The 22,253-nt window shown below is 39.6% G+C and overlaps 1 protein-coding gene across 7 annotated transcripts in view; it reads right to left on the bottom strand.

Annotated features, from left to right (window-relative positions):
• Nucleotides 1-22,253, bottom strand: part of GRIA4 (glutamate ionotropic receptor AMPA type subunit 4) — a 247,428-nt gene that overhangs the window by 72,474 nt on the left and 152,701 nt on the right. For all 7 annotated transcript variants that reach the window (XM_042958444.1, XM_042958443.1, XM_042958445.1 and 4 more), the window contains 2 exons: nucleotides 19,284-19,337; nucleotides 1,521-1,679 (listed from right to left, as the gene is read on the bottom strand). In XM_042958444.1, the coding sequence (XP_042814378.1) occupies nucleotides 1,521-1,679; nucleotides 19,284-19,337 (213 nt within the window). The remainder of the gene's footprint in view (nucleotides 1-1,520; nucleotides 1,680-19,283; nucleotides 19,338-22,253) is intronic.

The following is a 22,253-nucleotide window of genomic DNA, read 5'->3' as shown; positions in this document are numbered from 1 at the left end:
CCACAAGGAGCCACAAAACCCTACAGAGAAGCTTGAAGCCTGTTCTAGATACCACAGCTCAAAGGGTCACAAGATCTTTGAAAGATGGTTTACGGAAGAAATGCCAAGCAAAATGACGGTGTGACCATAGACAGGGTGAGGAAGAAAGAGTCAGACAGATCGGTGTGAGGAGCAGTAGTGCAAGGAAGTCTCTGCACACAGACAAGAGAATGAGGGGAACGTGTGGCAAAGTGTCCGGATCAGAAATGAGCCCAACAGGAAACTTTGTACATCCTCTCTTTGCACATTAATGCTTGATATAATTGGGCTTTACGGAGGATTTATCTCTGAACTTGCATGAAGGCTAAAGGACTTCTCAAGGTGCTTTGAATCTGGACGGTGATTTGCATCTTAAAAATATTTAGGCTCTTTAATATGCTTTCACATGCATTATCCAAAGTACAGAAAGTGGTAAAATATAGTAGACAACGCACTTGTCTAAGACTCAGGAAGCCCATGATTCAATTCTGGGCATCCTGCAAACTCAGAGATGGCCAATTAACACACCTGTGTAACAACTTGTATTTATTAGCTCCTAAAATCAGAGGGTTGGATATGGTGCTTGACGCATAGCGGATACTCAATAAAGGCTCTGTTTTGAAATTTCATGATTCTAGAGTAGTGAGGCTGATACGATCAGCCAAATTCCTGTTTTACCGAGGGGAATTGACATAGCTGGTGGGAAAAGTGTTACACTGAGAGAACAAAAGACGTAAGACTATTTACCTCTAGATCTAGATTACCTATAGTTTTCTAGGATTGAATTTCCAAAGGACATTTGAAAACATTTTAGTAGAAAACACTGACAGTGAAGGATCAGTGCACATTGAGAATGAGAACTGCCGTAATTATGCAGGAGCTCAAACCCACTAAGCTGGAGTTGGAGACACACTACACCATTATTTACATGATGTCTACGGCCACTGTCTCTTCAGCTGAGGAGAAAATGGGCTGTGATGACAAGTTTGCCAGCTTCTTTTGTGGCTACCACTAACATGCTTCTGCAATGTCAGTTAGAGAAACATGAAGCAACCTGACCTTGAACTATTAGTGTCAAAGAGTTTTGCATTTTACATTTCTACCAATTCCCCAATTTGCCTACTCATTATAAATCACTTTGCAAATATAGTTTTTGCCTAGCGGTGGTTTGGGGGTGGACTAGTTACCAAGGATTGTTCACCTTTGAGATATTCAGTGAGTGAAAAATTGTTTTAAAGTCTACAATTTCTTCACAGAAATTTATATGCGAAGGAATAAAAATAATAATAGTAAACTACTCGAGCTAATGTCCAACAATCCTGCTCTTACATATAAAACTTAGAAATTATTAAAGACTTGTACAGTGCAGTGCTAGTGACAAAAAGCTTCCGCTCTATGCCACACTATAACTGACAAACATTTACGAGAACAACTACATAGTGAACTTTCTACCTTAAATTTTAAAAACGCTAAAAATACGTAAGATCAAAACAAATACATACCTTTGGAGGAGTCTCAGATCCTGGATACTCTCTCTGGTCTAGTTTCTTCCAGCGATCCATTAGTTTGGTTACCATAGGTGTATTAAAATCAACCAGCTGGAATCCTGTAACATTGGCTCCACCATGGATAAATCTCTCCAGAGAAATATCCTTGAATCCCTATAGAAATCAATATGATAGTTTGTTAAGTTTAGTTCATTATTATACATTTCAGCTCTTCAATGGAAACGTAAGTTAATAACCAACATGTACATTTATCTATATTTCTAATAAAGCAATGGCTGGAAACGTGGAGGGTTTAATTATGCCAATTTAACTGTTAAATTCTGTCATTCAAAATCTAATACATGGGGAAAGCAATAAAGATATTTTTAGTTCAGTTCAACTCAATTTCACAAGTATTTCTTGAATGGCTCTGAATGCCTTTTATGAAGCATGAAGGGGGATATAGCAGATGAAAATGACAGTACCAAAACGTCTCCTATTGAGGCCATAACTGCCCTCTGATGTAGATATGTAGAAACGTGTCTTATGTGAAGGGAATATCAAGGTAGTATACTTTGAGTATGTGATGCATAGTACCTTCATAGGGGGGGTTCAGTTTAATTACAAAGTAGTCTAAAAGCAGACAGAGCCAATAAGTTGAGCCAGGGAGAGTAAAAGCTTTGATCGTATGAGTCACTACAACCCTTAGAGTCCTGGGATGTGGTAACGGAAGAGAAGAGAGCAACACAGGCCATTTGTGGACTTCTGTGTGTGGGAAACAAGATGATGTCCCCAGGCGGGCTAGGGGAGCTTTGAGGGAAGAGTGTTCTCTCTCTTGGTCCACACATAGTTATTATCTGAGTTTCAAAAATTCTGGAAAAATCACTTATTTTATTTCTAATTTTTTTATTTTTAATATTTTAATGTTTATTTATTTTTGAGAGAGAGAGAGAGAATGCAGGAGGGGCAGAGAGAGATACAGAGAATTCAAAGCAGACTCCAAGCTCTTGAGCTGTCAGCACAGAGCCTGACATGGGGCTTGAACTGACGAACCATGAGATCATGACATGAGCTACAGTTGGACGTTCAACTGACTGACCCACCCAGGTGCCCCTTTTTTATTTTATTTATTTATTTATTTAAATTATTTTATTTTACTATTATTTTTTTAATGTTTTATTTATTTTTGAGACAGAGAGAGACAGAGCATGAGCAGGGGAGGGTCAGAGAGAGAGGGAGACACAGAATCCGAAGCAGGCTCCAGGCTCTGAGCTGTCAGCACAGAGCCCGATGTGGGGCTTGAACTCACGAACTGTGAGATCATGACCTGAGCTGAAGTCGGACGCTTAACTGACTGAGCCACCCGGGCGGCCTGTGCCCCTTTTTTTAAAAAAAGTTTTTATTTATTTTTGACAGAGAGGGAGAGAGAGAGAGAGAAAGAGTGCAAGTCAGGGAGGGGCAGAGAGAGAGGGGGATAGAAGATTTGAAGTGGGCTCTGTGTGCACAGCAGAGATCCCAACGTGGGGCTCGAACTCACGAACTGTGAGATCATGACCTGAGCCAAAGGCAGATGCCAACCGACTGAGCCACCCAGGTGCCCCACTTTCCTTCTTTCTCTCCCTCTCTTCCATCCTTCTTTCCTTCCTTCCTTCCTTCCTTCCTTCCTTCCTTCCTTCCTTCCTTCCATCTATCCATCTATCATCTAATTTTTTTATACCTGGGCCCTTTTTTCTGCTAAATATTTAAGGTGCATTACAAATATACTCAATACAAATTAAAAAACAAATAGGCAATTGCAAGAAGAGGAGAAAAAAGCCTATTAGGTAAGCAAATTAACAAAACCAAAGGTATTGGCCCAGAGAAACGTTTGCCCTTCCCCCACACCCCCAACACACATGCTCATGAGTTTGTAGCATCCTTATTTGCCTTCCTTTTGGTTTTCTCTTAGAATTAAGTCATTAAAAAAAGTTTTTTTAATGTTTATTTTTGAAGGAGAGAGAGACAGAGTATGAGCAGGGCAGGGACAGAGAGAGAGGGAGACACAGAATCCGAAGCAGGCTCCAGACTCTGAGCTGTCAGCACAGAGCCCGACGCGGGGCTTGAACCCACGAACCGTGAGATCATGACCTGAGCTGAAGTCAGACACTTAACCAACTGAGCCACCCAGGCACCCCATGTTTTGTTTTTTTGTTTTGTTTTGTTTTTAATGTGAATTTGATTCACTTGTGCTGAGGAAACTAAGAAAAAGTGTTTTGTTTATCTATTTATTTATTCTTTGGCAAAAATAAAATATGCAGCTGTGATCCTGTGGTCGCAGCGAGAACCAGCGGAGGAATCAGGGAGAAGAGAAAGACCTGGTGTTCCCTCTCTTCCTGAAATGTGTCTCAGACTCGATTTTGGAAATGTCTGTGTTTTTTGTTAATAACAAAGCAGGTTATATACACACACTGCTGTGTGGCTACCTGAGGAGAATCGGCCCGTCTACTGGCCACTATGCAAAGTTGCTCCTGAAACCTCCAGGAGTGTGCGTTTATAGCTAACCTTGATGCTGCGCTTCTTATGTGTCGGGCACTGTGCTGAGCACCTCACACGGGCTATCCAGTTAGTTCTCATCACAAGCTTGGAGACAGACCGGCGTCTCAGACTTCTCTTACCAACAAGGAGACCCAGGCTCGGCAGATTACAGCAAGACTCTGGAGGATTACCCAGAAACACACACTATGTGTATGAACCAGGACGACTCTTGCGTTTGCCGTTTTTGCCCTCTGCTCCTGTGTCTTCCTACAAGAGTATGTGTTTTCAGTTCTGGTCTCTATCATCACTGCCTCTAGCAGAGGGAGGGTGATACTGTAGAAAACTGCCCGGACCCTGACCCCTCCTCCGTAACCCTCTGGCCTCAGGTTTCCTGTGTGCAACACAACAGTCACAACGCTGGGGTAGCTAGCACATCTGGTTTGAGTTCAGCCAGCGATAGCTATTATTAATTAATCCCCTCGACAAATATTTATCTCAGGCCTATTACGCGCCAGCTAATTTGACAGCTCATCAGTAACATTCTCATTTCACTGGGAAAGAAACTAGACACCAAAAAGCAAGTCTACGTTTCTGAAATGGGAAAAACACTGTCCATCAATCTCAAGCTAGTAAAATGTCAGCCGAACATTTGTTTGCGTCTATGAGAAGATAGGGCAGATTCACAGGCAGGCCAAAAAAACATAAAAATTCAGTTTTCTAAAAGCCACAGTGATTCAACTATTGCATTAGTTGCTAATTGACGACATTATTATTTTCTTTCAGCAGAGGCTGAAATCAAAGAGCTGCTGCGCTGTCTCTCATTGCGTTATCCCACAGCTGCAAGACACAGGCAGAGACGCAGCCTTCAGAAAAACCATCTGATGGAAAGTCTAACTGATGAATAACAGCCCACATTTCTCTGATTCTATCCTACTGCTCTGCTGAAGGTGAAGGAAAAAATATTACCGCATCTGATTTTAAACTCCTTTCAGTTATGATCTGAATGAATGGTGGGTGGCTCAGTTAATTTTAGCCATGTCTGCTTGAGGACAGGCAATATTTTTCCTTTCATATACTTTAAAGGGTTTTAGATCGAAGAGTGATAGGATCGAGACTGTGAAGCAGTATTCTTGGAAACAGTTACTTTGGTGGCTTTTAGACTTCAGTTTTTAACCAGAGAAGTGAAGACACTGCTATAAAATTGTAACTCTTCAGACAGTGTGTATGTGTGTGTGAAATCCATGGTTGAGTAACTAACTTGACTAACTTAACAGTGTCTATATAATACACTGATACCCTAAGGGAAGATTAACCTCCAACTCGGTTTTCCTCTTAATGTCCATTTACAGTTCATACATCCAATGGGGGCAAAGAAGCAGAGGGAAATTAATAAACTACAGGACTTCAGATATCCTGCTGACTACAGATGTAAATCTGCAGGTCGATCACATCATAGGTGTTTAATAAATGCTCGCCCTTTAGCATTTGTCTAATTCTGATTACATTTCTGCTGTTTTGCATTTCAGGCTCAAAGGATGACTAAATCATATCGACACAGCTCTGGTCAGTTAACAGAAGGACTGCCAGGGAGCATGGGAGAGGTTTCCTTTTTTAACGTCTTTTAAAAACTGGGTTGTTAAGAAATTGACTTAAAGTATGCACTTTTGGTGATCAAGTGTATAGATGGTGGAATCAGACACGCTCAATGCAGAAGTTAGAAAATGCAGTAAGCACAAAGCAAGAGGTAAAACAATGTCTTCAAGTTCATGGAATCTCGAGTGGGGTCATCGCCCTAGAGCGAAACTATGCTATTGTGCAAATTTTGGGAACGGAGTTCTAGTCCCCATTTGGACATCAACTGGATGCTGACATGTGGAGAAGTCACTGTAATTTCCTTACCTTCCAGATGAGGTGTGGGTGATGTGTGCATGTCTGTGTGGTTCTGCGTGCTGAGGTGAGGGACAGGCAAGGAACAGATGCAGTGAGTCTTCAGGGACATACCCCAGTCATTCCGTAATTTTATAATTTTATACTACTTCATGAAAGGTCCAGGTGTTTTCCTACATGGAAATGGAATGTATTTTTAAAATGAGAAATCTAGGGGCGCCTGGGTGGCACAGTCGGTTAAGCGTCCGACTTCAGCTCAGGTCACGATCTCGCGGTCCGTGAGTTTGAGCCCCGCGTCGGGCTCTGGGCTGATGGCTCAGAGCCTGGAGCCTGCTTCCGATTCTGTGTCTCCCTCTCTCTCTGCCCCTCCCCCATTCATGCTCTGTCTCTCTCTATCTCAAAAAATAGATAAACGTTAAAAAAAAATTTTTTAAAAAAATGAGAAATCTAAATGAGAGCAAGATTTCAGGACCTTGCCTTGTGGGTGCAACAATGCCCACAGCTTCTTGTGCCTACTGATGGCTCTAGTTACACACTCTGCTGGAGGAGGGGTGAGGAAAGATATGAATACAAACACAGAGAAGGTTTGCAGGGCCAGGTGCCCCTCAAGTCTGGCATACGAAATATTTAAATGAATGCCCATTTTGCGGCTACAGCAGGTATTTACCCATCTTGATTTTATTTATTTGATTGATTTATTTTTTGCAATCAAACAGGACAGAGTTTCAGTCTTGCTTTTGAGACTTAGGGTCTGTGTGATCTTGGATAAGTTACAGTGAACCCCAAAGTCCAGTCTATAAAATAACATATGGTCTATGTTGAGGGTTAATTAGAATAATTATGGCAATGAAATAAGCACAATGACATAAGCTGGGAGACAGAGGATACCCAGCCACTAAGCAAAGAGGAAGGATAAGGGCACTTTTTATAAGGTCAAAAAAGGCACTGTGTCCACCTCTTATTCTTTTTTAGAGAGAGCACGTGAGTCGGGGGAGCGGGGAGAGGGGTTGGGTACAATGAGAGAATCTTAAACAATGCTGAGCATAGAGCTTGATGGGGCTTGATCTCATGGGGCTTGATCTCATGACTGTGAGATGGGGCTTGATCTCATGACTGTGAGATCATGACCTGAGCTGATCAAGAGTCGAAGGCTCAACCCACTGAGCCACCAGGTGCCCCAATGCCCTTAATGAGCTTGCGGGGTGCTAATAATGTCTTACTGGCAGCTGGGCCACAGGATAGTGGAGAATATCTGGTATACAGGAGGTAAAATAATGATTTCATGACTAAAAAAATATAATGCATTTTGTATTATATGTATTCTTTATAAATCACGGGGTGATTTGTGAGCCCTGACAAGACACTATCAGATTAAGTGCATAAGGACAGCTTTCTAGAAGATGTGACTCTTAATTGGGTGGGGTAAGTGCCTCCCAGGGAGACAGAGCGAAAGCTGTAGAGAGATACCAGGTATCTGGGAACTAGTCTGATTTCAGGAAGGGGCACATGTAGGGTGCAGTGGGAGAAAAGATCTGGGATTAAGAGGGATAAAGCTGGAAGGGCTTTGTGCTTTGGGGAAAAGAGTGTCAACACTTCACCATTAAGGATTTTTGCAGCCTGGCACCTAGATTTACCCTGGTAGGAGAGGGTAACAGATGGGATGGTGGCAGTGTGTCATTTTTGACCTGCCAGTTTTGTGGAGAGGTGAGATGACTAGTATTACCAGGTAGGGTTGGAGAAATCTCAGGGTCCTTCCCTTTCACAAAGCACCTGAATCCTTTTATTGTATTTGCAGCCTGGAGTCAAAGAAATAATTTAAGCTGGGAAAAAATATGATCATACCTGTCTTAAAACACACACACACACACACACACACACACACACACACACACACACGGGAGCAAAGTAAACACAGAATCTGAAACAAGAAAGTCTGTGGGCAAAGTAGGGAAGAAATTTCCTCCCTTAGATCTCTGAAAAAGACAGTATAGTGAACCAACAGATAAAGTTTTCCTGCCTGTAAGTATCTGGGAAATTTCTAGAACAAAGCTTAATCTAATGAGATACCATGGGCTTTCACCAGTACCTCTAGATGATGGGTATGTCTAAGTAAAATATTCCCACATACAAACAAAAACAGGACAGAGAAAAGACAGATTTCAGCAATCTTTCCTTACAAATTTACTCATTCTTAGTATTCCATTGTTAATGATAGTGGCAGTGATATCACGGAAAATTTTCAAAAATCTGGGAGAGGCATGTCCATTCATCTACACATGAGGCACAGCTCATGCTATTTAGATGATGCCAGCTCCCTGTGGGTGTTCTTGGACTCTTGGCAGGCTAAATAAAGTTTGGGTAATAAAGAAACAGGGTCCTCATTCCCTTTGGCTCCTGAATGGAGGTGAGATTCCCAGCACACCGCAGTAGCTACAAAGGGAACCAGTAGGGCACGAGGACATCAATCTAGTCCCATTACATCAAGACAGAAGGTTGTGTGAGATTGAATCACAGTTAATTGAAGATGATAAATTTAACTTATGGATAATGAAAAGACAGTTTTAAGGAATGCTGATGAGCTTTCACAACCCATTCGCATCCTTATTCATAATGAAATGGAATATTATTTTATTTAAATATGTGGAGTCTGCCTTCGATATTTCAGCCAAAGAATTTGATGGTCATTAAGGAGCCAACGTTTCTGTGACTGTACTTATTTTCTTTCTCGGTTTAGAGATTTATCATTTTGAAATATCCCCCAAAATATCCATAATGAAACTCAACTTGTCCGTGGAGTTAACCCTGCTTAAATAAGGGAGGTTCTGGACTTTTGCAAAAATGTGTGCCTGTAGATAATTTCATGCATCACATACTGATGTCTGCCTTGCTTCATTCTTTGGTAAATTCAACTTGGTGTTCGTACTTTCTGCTCTCCTTTTCAACGTTATGACTACAGAATATTAAAATTTTTTAAAAAATGTTTGTTTATTCCTGAGAGGGAGAGAGAGAGATAGAGAGACAGAGAGACAGAGCACAAGTTGGGTGGAGCAGAGAGAGAGGGAGACACAGAATCCAAAGCAGGCTCCAGGCTCTGAGTTGTCAGCAAAGAGCCCGACGCGGGGCTCGAACTCGTGAACTGCGAGAATGTGGCCTGAGCTGAAGTTGGACGGCCAACCGACAGAGCCACCCAGGTGCCCTTGACTACAGAATATTTTAAAGTGTCTGGACAACTTGTATCTACCAGTAACCAGTAAGAATTGTTCATTTAGGAATCAGTTCTAACTACTACTGTTAAATCAGTCTCTCTTTCAGCTATATTGAGGTACAATTGACAAGTGAATTTGTAATATATTTAAAGCAGATAAGGCGATGATTTGATGTACTGATGCTTTGTGAAAGTGTTCCCACCGTCGAGTTCATTAACTCATCCATCACGTCACGTGTTTACCTTTTTTTTTTTTCTTTTTAGGTGAGAACCCTTAAGTTCTACTCTCTTAGCAAATTTCAGTTATATAATACAGTATTATCAACTATAGCCACCATGTTATATATTAGATTCCAAGACCATATTCATCTCCTAACTGAATGTTTGTACCCTTTTACCAATGTCTTCCTATGTCCCCCACCCTCCAGCTCCTGGCAACCAAAACCCTATTCTCTAAGACTTAATCTATGAGTTAGATTTTTATTTTATTTTTAAATGTTTATCTATTTATTTTTTTTGAGAGAGAGAGCTAGAGAGAAAGCAGAGGAGGGGCAGAGAGAGGGAGACAGAAAATCCCAAGCAGGCTCCACACTGTCAGCATGGAGTCTGACATGTGGCTCAAACCCACAAACTGTGAGATCATGATCTGAACTGAAACCAAGAGTTGGATGCTTAACTGAGTGAGCCACCCAGGCACCCCATGAGTTAGATTTTTAAAAAAATTCCCAATATAAGTGATACCATGGAGTGTTTGTCTTGTTCTCTCTAATTTCACTTAGCATTATGTTATCCTGATTCATCCATGTTGTCACAAATGGTGGGCTTTCGTTCTTTTTTATGGCTGAATGTGTCCTATATCTTTTATCCATTTATCTGTTGGTGGACACTTAGGGTGTTTCTATAACTTAGCTATTATGAATAGTGCTACAATGAAATGGGGGTATATATATCTTTTTGATATAATGATTTTTCCCCCCTTTGGATGCATACCCAGAGCTTGGATTGCTGGATGATATAGTAGTTCTATTTTTAATTTTGTGAATAATCTCCATATTGTTTTCGACAGAGGCTGCATTTCCACCAACAGTGTACAGGGCTTCCCCACTTTTCTACACCCAGCATTTGTTCTCTTTTAAAGAATAGCTATCCTAGCACATGTGAGAGAATAGCTCATGGGGGTTTTGATTTGCATTTCCCTCATGATGAGGGATGTTGAATACCTTCTCATGTACTGTTGGCCATCTGTGTGTCTTTGTTAAAATGGTGCTATGCCCATTTTTAAAATGAAGTGTGCACGTGTGTGTGTGTGTGCTATTGAGTTGTAAAAATCCTTGTATATTTTGGATATTAACCCCTTCTTAGATATGTGGTTTGCAAATATTTTCTCCCATCCTGTAAGCTGCCTTTTCATTTTGTTGATGCTTTCCCTTGCGAGATAGAGCTTTTTAGTTTGTTGTGGTCCCACTTGTTTATTTTTGCTTTATGTGGCTGTGCTTTTGGTGTCAAATCCAAAAAACCATTGCTAAGGTCTATGTCAAGGGGATGACGTCCTAGGTTTTCTTCTAGGAGTTTTATAGTTTCAGGTCTTATGTTGAAGACTTTAACCCAATTTTTATTTCATTTTTGTGTATAAGACAAGGGCCCATTTCCGTTATTTTGCACGTGAATATTTACTTTTCCCAACAGCATTTATTGAAGAGACTTTTCCCATAGTATATTCTTGGCTGATTTGATGAAAGTTAATTGACCATATATGCAAAGCTTTATCCCTGGGCTCTATGTGCTGTTACACTGATCTGTGTGTCTGTTCTTATTCCAATAGCATACTGTTTTGATTGCTACAGCCTGGTAATATAGTTTGAAGTAGGAAGCATGCTGCCTCCAGCTCTATTCTTCTTCCTTAAGATTGCTTTAGCCATTTGGGGTCTTTAGGGGCTCCAAACAAATTGTAGGATTGTTTTTTTCTATTTCTGCAAAGTATGGTATTTTAATACTGATAGGGGTTGCATTCAATCTGGACAGTGCTTTGGATAGTATGGAAATCTACACATACTTTTAATTTAATACTTCCATTCTATTAACACACAATATTTTTCCATTTACCCGTGTCTTCTTTCATCCATGTCTTTGGGTTTCTGGTATACAGATCATCCACTTCATTGGTTATATTTATTCCTAAATATTTATATCACTTTTGATGCTCTTATTAATAAGACTGTTTTCTTATTTTCTCTTTCTGATGGTTTGTTGTTACTGTATAGAAACACAGCTGATTTTTGTATACTGAGTTTCTATTCTGCAACTTTAATGAAATCATTTATTCTAATACTTTTAGTGGAATCATTAAAGTTTTCTTTTTTTTAATGTTTATTTTTGAGAAAGAGAGGGAGAGTGAGTGTGTGTGTGTGTGAGTTGGGGAGGGGCAGAGAGAGACACACACACACACACACACAGAATCAGAAATAGGCTCCAGGCTCTGAGTTGTCAGCACAGAACCCGATTCAAGCAGGGACTGAACTAACTAACCTGAGATTTTGACCTGAGCTGAAGTCGGATGCTTAACCAACTGAGTCACCCAGGTGCCCCATCAATGTTTTCTATATATAATATTGTAAGATCTACAAGCAGAGGCAATTTTATGTCTTCCTTTCTGGTGTGGATGTCTTTTATTTCTTTTCTTGCCTAATTGCTCTAGCTGGGACTTCTAGCACTATATTGAAAACCAGTGGTGAGAGTGGATATCCTTGTCTTATTCCTTACCATAGAAGAAAAGCTTTCAAAGCTTGTCAACATTAGTTGGGTATGAAGGTAGTGGTGGTGGGCTTGTCATACATGGCTTCTGCTATGTTGAGGTATATTCCTTCTATACCCAGTTTTTATCATGAGATGATGTTGAATGTTGTCACATGCTTTTTCTGCATCTAATGAGACGATCATGTGTTTTTAATCCTTTTGTTAATGTGGTGACTGAGTTGTGGATGGTGAGCCATCTTGGCCTCTCTGGGATAAATCATGCTTGATATTGGTATGGCCTTGGTATGATCCTTTTAATATACCTGCTGAATTTGACTTACTAATATTTTGTTGAAGATTTCTGCATTTATGTTCATCAGGAATATAAGGCTTTAATTTACCTTTTTATCGTAGTGTCCTTGTCTGACTTTCGTGTCAGGGTAACAGTGGCTTTTTAAAACGAGTGTGGAAGTGGTCTTTCCTCTTCTATTTATTGGGATAATTCCAAAAGGATTGGTATTAACTCTTCTTTATTTATTTATTTATTTTTTTAATTTTTTTTCAACGTTTTTTATTTATTTTTGGGACAGAGAGAGAGAGACAGAGCATGAACGGGGGAGGGGCAGAGAGAGAGGGAGACACAGAATCGGAAATAGGCTCCAGGCTCGGAGCCATCAGCCCAGAGCCTGACGCGGGGCTCGAACTCACGGACCGCGAGATCGTGACCTGGCTGAAGTCGGACGCTCAACCGACTGCGCCACCCAGGCGCCCCTTAACTCTTCTTTAAATGTTGGTAGAATTTACCCATGAAGTCATCTGGTCCTGAACTTTTTTTGGTGGGGGCATTTTGATTACCAATTCAAACTCTTCACTTATTATTGGACTGTTTTAGATTTTCTTTTTCATCATATTACATGGTAGGCTGTATGTTTCTGGGAATTTATCTGGTTCTCCTAGTGTTCCTTTAATGCTGGTGTATAATTGTGTATAGCACTGTGTTAACGATCCTTAGTATCTGTGTCATGAATTGTATTGCATCTTCTTAACATTTGTTATTTTCTTCAAGTATTCTTTCTTTCTTCTTAGTCTAGCTAAAGATTTCTCAATTTTGTTTACCTTTTCATAAAACTAGCTCTTAGTTTCATTGACCTATTGTCTTTTTTGTTTCTAGTTCATTTACTTTCACTCTGACCTCTGCTATTTCCATTCTTCTGCTAACTTTGCCCTTAGTTTGTTCTTCTTTTTCTAGTTCCTTGAGGTATAGAGTGAGACTGCTTATTTGGTATCTTTTGTCTTCATGTAGGCATTTTTCACTACAACCTTCTTTCTCAGAACTGCTTTTGGTGCATCCCACATGTTCTAGTAAGTTATGTTTCCGTTTTCACTTGTCTCAAGATATTTTTTGATTTCTCTTTTAATTTTTTATTTAAGACACTGGGTATTCAGGAGCATATGGTTAATTTCCACATATTTGTAGATTTTTGAATTTTCTTCTGGGAATTGATTTCTAGTTTCATATCCGTGTGGTCAGAAAGGATGCCTGATATTTCAGTGTTTTTAAATTGATGAAGATTTGCTTTGTGGCATAACATAAGATCTATTCTAGAAGGTTCCATATGTGCTTGAAAATGTATATTCTGCTACTGTTAAATCAAAACTTCTGTTAAGTCCACGTAGTCCAACAGGTAGTTTAAGTCCAAGCCCTCCTTACTGATATTCTGCCTCAAGGATCTAGCGATTACTGAATATGGGGTATTAAAGTTCCCTACTGTTTTTGTGTTGCTGTCTATTTATCTTTTCAGATCTGTTAATATTTGCTTTATATATGTAGGTGCTCTGACGTTGGGTACATAAATATTTACAAATGTCATATTTTATTGATGAATTGACTTCTTTATCATTATAAATGACATTCTTTGTCTCTTGTTATACTTTCTGGATTACAGCCAATTTTGTTTGGTATAACTATAGCTACTTCTTCTTTCCTCAGTTTCCATTTGCATGATCTCTTTTTTCTATTCTTTCACCTCTGATCTGTGTGTATGCTTTCAAGCTGAAATGAGTGTCTATAGAGTTGGGTCTTTTCTTTCTTTCCTTCTTTTTTTAGGAACCTATTTTCATTCAGCCACTCTATCTCTTTGGATTGGAGAATTTAGCCCATTTACATTTAAATAAATGTTGGTAGGAATAGACTTACTACCAACATTTTATTGTTTTCTAACTGACTTATAGTTCCTTCCTCCCTCTCTTCTTTTGTGATTTGAGGATTTTCTGTAGTGGTATGTTTTGACTCCTTTCTCTTCATGTTTTGTGTTTCTATGAGAAGTTTTTGCTTTGTGGTTACCATAAGGCTTAGATAAAACATCTTATAGCTCTAACAATGTACTGTAAGCTGGTAACAACTAAACTTTGAATGGATACAAAAACTCTACAATTCTACACATTTCATCCCACATTTTATGTTTTTGATGTCACAATTTACGTCTTTTTATATTGTGTATATATTAAGAAATTATTGTAGTTATAATTATTAATATTTTTGTTTTTTTTAACCTTTATAGTAGAGTTAAAGTTATTTACCCACCACTATGACAATATTGGTGTATTGTAAATTTTTCTATATATTTACCTTTACCGCTGGGTTTTATACTTTCATGTGTTTTCATGTTACTAATTTGTATCTTTTTATTTCAGCTTTAAACATTAACATTTCTTTTTTTTAATGTTTATTTATTTTTGAGAGACAGAGCATGAGCATGGGAGGGGCAGAGAGAGAGGGAGACACAGAATCCAAAGCAGGCTCCAGGCTCTGAGCTGTCAGCACAGAGCCCGACGTGGGGCTCAAACTCACGGACTGCAAGATTATGACCTGAGCCAAAGTTGGATGCTTAACCAACTAAGCCACCTAGGTGCCCCTAAATATTAACATTTCTTATAGAAACACTCATGATCAATTCTTTCAGCCTTTGCTTGTCTGGAAAGTTCTTTATCTTTCCTTCACTTCTCAGGGACAACCTTGCCAGGTAGAGTATTCTTGGTTGCCAGTTTTTTCCTATCAGCACTTTTTTTTAAAATTATTTATTTATTTTTGAGAGAGAGAGAGAGAGAGAGAGAGAGAGAGAGAGAGAGGCAGTTTGAGCAGGGGAGGGAAAGGGAGAGAGAGGGAGACACAGAATCTAAAGCAGGATCCAGTCTATGAGCTCACAGTACAGAGCCCAACACGGGCTCAAACTCATGAATCCTGAGATCATTACCTGAGCTGAAGTGGGACCCTTAACTGACTGAGCCACCCAGGTGCCCCTCAGCACTTTCAATATATCATCCTATTCTCTTCTGGCTTATAAACCTTCTGCTGATGGTCTTGTGGTGGTTTCCTTGTACATAATAAGTTGTTTTCCTCTTGCTGCCTTTAAGATGCTCTCTTTGTCTTTAACTTATGACAACTTAACTATAATGTGTCTTACTGTATATCTCTTTTTTTATGTTTATTTCTTTTGAGAGGGAGAGTGAATGAGCAGGGGAGGTACATAAAGAGGGAGAGAGAGAGAGAGAGAGAACCCAAGCAGGCTCGGCACTGTCAGCACACAGCCCAACGTGGGGCTCGATCCTGTAAACTGCAAGATCATGACCTGACCTGAAGTCTAGAGTCGGATGCTTAACCAACGGAGCCACCCACATGCTGCCCTAGATCTTGATTTCTACTTGTTTCCTCAGGTTAGGGAAGTTTCCAGCCATTATTTATGTGAACAAGCTTTCTGTTCCTCTCTCCTCTTCTTCTTCTGGGAGCCCTATAATACGTACACTGATCTATGATGGTGTAATAGAAGTCCCTTAAGCTATCTTTACTTCTTTCATTTTCCTCTTCTTTTTACTTCTCTGAATGGATGGATTCCACTGCCTTGTCTTCAAGTTAGCTGAGCTTTCTTACTACCTATTCTAGTCTCCTATTGAACACCTCTATTGAATTTTATTGTATTCTTCAGCTCTGTGATTTATGTTTGGCATTTTAAAATATTTTCTAACTCTTTGTCAAAATTCTTATTTTTGTTAATACTTTGCTCTTCTGGCCTTGATAAGCATCTTTATGACTGCTATTTTGAACCCTGTTGTGTAAATCATTTATTTCCATTTCATTAAGATTTATTTCTGGAGATTTATTTTGTTCTTTTGTTTGGAACATATTTCCTCATTTCTTCATTTTTACTGATTCCCTGTGCTGGTTGGTTTCTGCACATTAAATAAGACAGACACATCTTCCAGTCTTGGCACACTGGTCACATATAGGAGATGAGCCTCATCAAATGGGCCTGGACTAAATTGTTGGTTGTCTCTTAAACCTATGTGATTGCTCAAACAGCTTCTTTTTTCTTTTTTAAGTGGATCTTAGTAGTTGACAGGCCTGCCAATGTTCCAAAGGAAGGAATCACAGTCAGCACCTAGATGCAGGCTGAATGGAAGTTTGACTCTCAGGTAGCAGCCTGTGAAATATACGGTCAAACCCCCTTTTAGGGAAAGACTAGGAAATGTGCACCTTGCCAGCTGCCTCTACATTGAGCCCTGGGGGGATGGCCTGGGTTAGTACTTTTGCACATACCTGTTAAGAAATGCCTCATTGCTTGCTACAGTACTGTGGGATTTGTGAATATAAGCTCTGTTGCCTATCAGATCCAGTCATCCCTTGGGTAGGTCACCAGGCACGTGTACAATATTCTAGAGACAGGTTGATGTCCTGGTTTTATAGGAGGAGTGAGCCAGAAGGAGAAGGTGACAGAAATGTCCACCAGCTCTCCTGGGCTCCATGAAGAATCATGGCCAGTTCTTTGATGCACGCAGGTGGACCCTTACATATGGACACTGAGGCAGCAGACTGTGAAGTAGATAGTCAACTGCCTTTCAGGGAAAGAGTGGAGATGAGCATTTTTGCTTGCTCCCTCTGTGCTAATAGGGTCTGTGGGGATAGTTACATTGAATGCTCACGAGCCCATTAAGAATATGGCTTCTTTGTTTTCTATAGTCCTGTGGGTCTCATGGACATATAACCATTGGCTTTCAGAACTAGGTGTTTCGGGGCCTGTCTCTTGACAGCCTTAAAAGCTGGGGTGCTAAATGTATGGTCCAAATCCTCACTGCTCACGGAGAAGCTGGGCGTTGGGGATTCCCTCCTGATTGTATGGCACTGTGCTGGGGTAGTTTTTATGGAAAGAGTGGTCTCAGCCTTTCCTATCCATTTCAGTGTGTGTAGTTTCTTAGCTGCTTGGATTTCTCCCAGGGCGATGACTCTGTGTGTGTCTGGGGGTGGAGGGAAGTTCAGGAGCTTCCTACCCCACCATCAAGGTCCCTCCAACTAAACAGTCCCGATGAATTGGTTAAATACCAGTTCCTGATTAGTTGCAAATTGTAAGTGGAAGTTATAAATGGAATTATTCTCTTAACTTTACTCTCAGAATGTGTTGCTAGTGTACAGAAATACACATATATATTTTTTTAATACTGACCTTCTATCCAGAAACCCTGCTGAAACTCTTTATCAGTTTTCAGTTTTTTAGTTAGATTCCTTAGGATTTTACATTCACAAAAATCTCCTCTTCTTCTTAATCTGAATGCCATTTATTTCTTTTTCTTGCCTAGTATCCCTTGCTCGAAGCTTTAGTATCATGTTCAACAGAAATGATGAGGGGCCATTCTTGTCTGTTCCTGATTTTAGGGGGAAATCATTCAGTCTTTCAACATTAAGTATATTAATATAATCTTTCTTTTGATAATGGATTTACTTCACATTTGGGAATCCTATGCAGTAGTTTTCAGGAAACAGCCCGTGACTGGCCCAATGAAACAAAAAACATTCTGGTTTTGGAAGTCACAGCTATTTAGAGATAAATGAATTAAGTCAATAGAAACCATAATTAATAAATATATTATAATTTAGATCTGCACAAGTTACTGAATAATCATGTATTACAATGATATCAAATACATATGGTAAGGGCTTTGTTATTTTTAGTGAGAGTGATGATCTATGCCCTAATTCAGGCAAATATTTTTTCCTACTTCATATGCTGTAATGACACACATAACTTAAATATGCTGTCATCTCCTAGGGCTGCTTAAGAAAGGCTGTGATAGCCATTAGGATGTTATAACCATTCTTTCCATTTTGTACTGGTTTGTCAATGTCAGCAATTCATTTCTGGTATGACAGTCTATAACACATTGACTTTTTTTACCTTCTTTAATTCCACTGTTTGGAAAGAAGAGATGTCAAAATGCTCCACTTGCTAGAATCACCTTGTACAATGTCACTGTGACTGTACACATTCCATAAACATAAGACTTTTTTCTCTTCTAGTGACTAATATGAGAATATATTAGCTTTAAGAATTATATTTTTATAAAATATATTAAAACATACAGACTATGGACCTACTAAAAGCAATGGAAAAGACAAGTCAAAATTTCTCAGTGTTTTCATGATAATCCATGAATTAGCAAAATTATACTTTATTAATAACAACAAGGAAATAGGAGTTTACAGTCTATTGTTGCATTTTACTATCTCTATTCCATAGTGAGATCCAGTTCACTAAAGACTGAAAATTCCTGTCTCAAAGTGTGATGGTCCACTCACTACATGACAAGAATGGATAAATCTGAAATCTCTATTGTAGCCTTTGGCTCTTCTGCTGTAAGCAAAAGATCTTCACCAAAGAAATATACGGTGGAAAAGAGAAAAAGGAGAAAAAATTCTTAACTTTTCTAAAATGAACCACTTTTGAGAGCAAGCCCTTGGGGCAGATGGCACTCTAATAAAGCAAGGAGAATGGCTCTCCACATAGTTTGCTTTCCTTCTTCACCGCAGTTAACAAGAAATACTTGGGAAGCCTTGCCAAGAAATCTAAAAGGACTTGCCTTAGGCCTTTTAGGATTTTATACTAATGTATGTATCTTGTTCGATAACCTTCTACATATATGAAAAACTGACATAATTAAAAAAAACATGGATCACTCCCAATCAAAAGACTTCCTTATATAATAGTCATTTCAATCTTGCTTTTTCTTAAAATCAGAGGACATGGGTCATCAGTTTGATGATCCTTGTGACAGCCCAAGTAATGGAAATCTGGATCCATAGGTACATTTACCATTTATACAGGGGAAAGACCATTATTTGATTTGCCAAGTGATATCACAGTAAAGCAAACATTATCATTACTTTTAAGGTTGCTTTGGCAGATGTCAAGCTAGTCTGCACTAAAAATATATTGAATTGCACATTATGAATACAATGACCACTGCAATAAAAATATTATCCTAAGTGTTACCAACAGATTAATAAGTAATATAGTTTATTCATTTACTGAACTGTTATTGTAAAGCACAGTTAAAATAATCTGGAATGCTTGAGCAATTCTTATGAAAAACAGAAAATAAAGAGTTCTTACCAAGTTTGCAATGATGTAGTGGTAACCCTTAACATGCTTCCCAACACTCACAATCTGCAAAGACAGAAGGAAATAAGAGAAAACCTGTTTAACTTCACTGAATGATATTTTTAAAAACAGAATTTTAACTATTGTAGCATAATTCCTTGTGGAAACATGAAGAAAAAATGTTACAGTTTTCGTTATAATAGAAGAAATCCACAAGCCACCTTAAAAATTAAGTGATTAAAGTAAAAAAGAAAACCCTCTAATTTCAATCGTGCTGTATAAATGACTCTTCATTCACTATACCTTGTTCTTGTTCAGAAAACTACTATGCTATGATCCCCTCAAAGAGAATGACAAGGTGATAAAACAAACTGATAGTTTATATAAATATTTCTATAACAGAATATGCACTAACATAAGAAACTTAAAATTATTCTGGTCCAAAGACTATAGTCATCCTTAATTTGTTGATAATTTATAGAAATGTATGATAGGCTGCTGGTGTCTTCAATTGTTAAGAATGATTTTCTATGAGTAGACTGGATTTTTGTCCCGAGCAGGAAGCAAGGTTTTTCTAAGGCACAATCTCTGTGTGTAGACACCTCTGATACTATAGAATACTTAGTTAATTCCCCCCTGCATATGGATAGACTATTATTTTATTATAATAAAAAGACTAAAGACAAAACATCAAGAGACTTTTTGTCTCTGCTAGATTCATTTTTTTCCCCTAAGAATGTTTTCAGAAATGTTTTGAAAATTAGAAACTCAGAAATTTCTAATGCAGGAATAAAGTTGCATTAGAAATTACAACTCTTAGGGGCGCCTGGGTGGCTCAGTCAGTTGAGCGTCTGACTTCAGCTCAGGTCATGGTCTCCCGGTTCATGAGTTCCAGCCCTGCGCTGGGCTCTGTGCTAACAAACAGCTCAGAGCCTGGAGCCTGCTTCAGATTCCACGTCTCCCTCTCTCTCTCCCCCTTCCCTACTCATGCTCTGCCTCTCTCTGTGTCTCAAAAATAAATAAATGTTAAAAAAATAATAATAATAAAAAGAAATTACAACTCTTATTTTCTATAAAACTGAAAATTCCTTCAATGAGAGAAAATCTAATGACAATTACCGACGGGCAGCTTTGGAATCTCACTGGTTCCCCAAAGGTGATAACACAATACATGAATTTCATGTACTTTCGTCATAAAAGGAAAAATTAAGTTGCTTTTAGCATTTTAACATCCTCTAACAGTAGTTCTTTGTAAATTGGTGACTTGTGCATAAAATAAGGGAAAACCCTTTTGAAAGAGAAAACAGGGTTTTGCACACATGGCTATTGGTGAAATGGTGTCTCTGCTCATGCAATCTTTCCTGTTTGGTTACAGCCGAGACCTCCTCTTTGTTTTTATGGTTCTGCAGCTTCACTACAAGGCAGTTTGGAAATTTTACTTTGCAATATTTGTTCATATTGTTCAGGATATGTCGTGCATTCTAAGTATGAGGATTTCCCTTCAACAATTCTGGGAGATTCTCTACCAATAACCCTTCACACATCTGTGTGTTCTGACAAATACTGCAGTGTTGACGTCACTGATTCCCAGATCTCAGCAGGTGGAATAAATTCAAATTTAAACGACAATCTACCTCAAGAAGGTTGCGATGACCAATTCTCACAGAAGGTGTCTCCCTCACCATGCTGAGCCCAGGCCAAGGCAGAAGATACTCAGCTGACTCCTTGTACAGGAAGCAGATTTTTTTCTGCTCCTCTCTTTGACTGGGTTGTCACTCTTCTAGAACGTGGCTTTAAAAGGGACCTGAGGTCTAACTTACTGCCTTGGCTGAGCCCAAAGTCCCTGTTCTCCGGTGAGCATGAAACCCCCAGTCAGTCAGGCTGCCCAATCTGGCAACTTCCCTGGGTGCAAGTTTCTTTCACTCTTGGCTCCTGGAGACTTCACTCTCCAGGAAGCTCAACTACACATCTGCAATGTTTTACAAGTAGTTTTTATATTGCCCCATTTATCCTGTCCCCAGTTTATCTAAAACTGAACACCCCTTGACAGTCTCACCACAGAAATAAGAACAAGCAATACAGAGACGGGATGATAAGGAAAGTTCAGTAAAGAAACCGCTTAATTAGTCACCATATTGGGTAACCCAAACCCGAGTGATTTAGCGGGGGCTGGGCAGGCAGGAGCCCTCTTTTTCTCCGGAATCTCAGGTACAACTTGTACAAAAGACAATGATCTAGGGACACTTGACAGCTGGTACTGGTAGGAAACTGCAGAGTCGATGATCGAGTCGGCCAGCACTTCCTGCTATTTGACCTCAGCAGGGATTGCTGCCACAAGACAATTCATTATTAATCTCTTGCTGACTCACTGGAACTTTCTCTGGCTTGACTGTGTAAGCCGTTCTGCACTCTCTTTAAGCCCCCCTGCTCATGCTGCCTCTTCTCTCTCAGTGCTCTCGGCTTGGGGTTTCTCTGTGGCTGCAGTCAGTAACCTGTGCTTTCCCCTAGAATCATTTTCAAGAGTTAACACTTGCACATGTGAAAAAGCTGTGGAAATTCTGCACTAGGTGTCTCTGCGAGGAAATTACTGTCATTTCCAGACTGCCTAGAAAAGAGCTGTCATAAATTAAAGCTTATGTAATGCGTTTTCGAGGGATGAGGACTTTTAGAAACCACAATTGAAAGTGACAAAAATCCCGGCAGAAGAGGCCTTGCAGAGCGTGATACGCCTCAACATTCTGGGAACCAGGGGCCTCAGGGAGCAGTGATCTGAGGATTTATTTCCCTGGCTGGGGACGCTACAGAGAATGCCATTTTTGCTGAGCCAGATCCTGGCTGGGGTAAAACGAATGTGAGAGCCTCACTGCCTTTGAACACTCACCACCCTGACTGAGGGTGGCCAGGGGTTAATAATGGCCAGATCTCGGTCCCTCTGCCAAGCATCCAACACTAGATGGAAGTTTCTTTGTGAAAACAAATCCA

Source organism: Panthera tigris, chromosome D1 (genome assembly GCF_018350195.1).
Source record: "Panthera tigris isolate Pti1 chromosome D1, P.tigris_Pti1_mat1.1, whole genome shotgun sequence".
In the NCBI taxonomy this organism is placed as follows: Eukaryota; Metazoa; Chordata; class Mammalia; order Carnivora; family Felidae; genus Panthera; species Panthera tigris.
The sequence above is the reverse complement of the archived record's forward strand: the minus strand, read 5'-3'. Positions and strand labels throughout refer to the sequence as shown.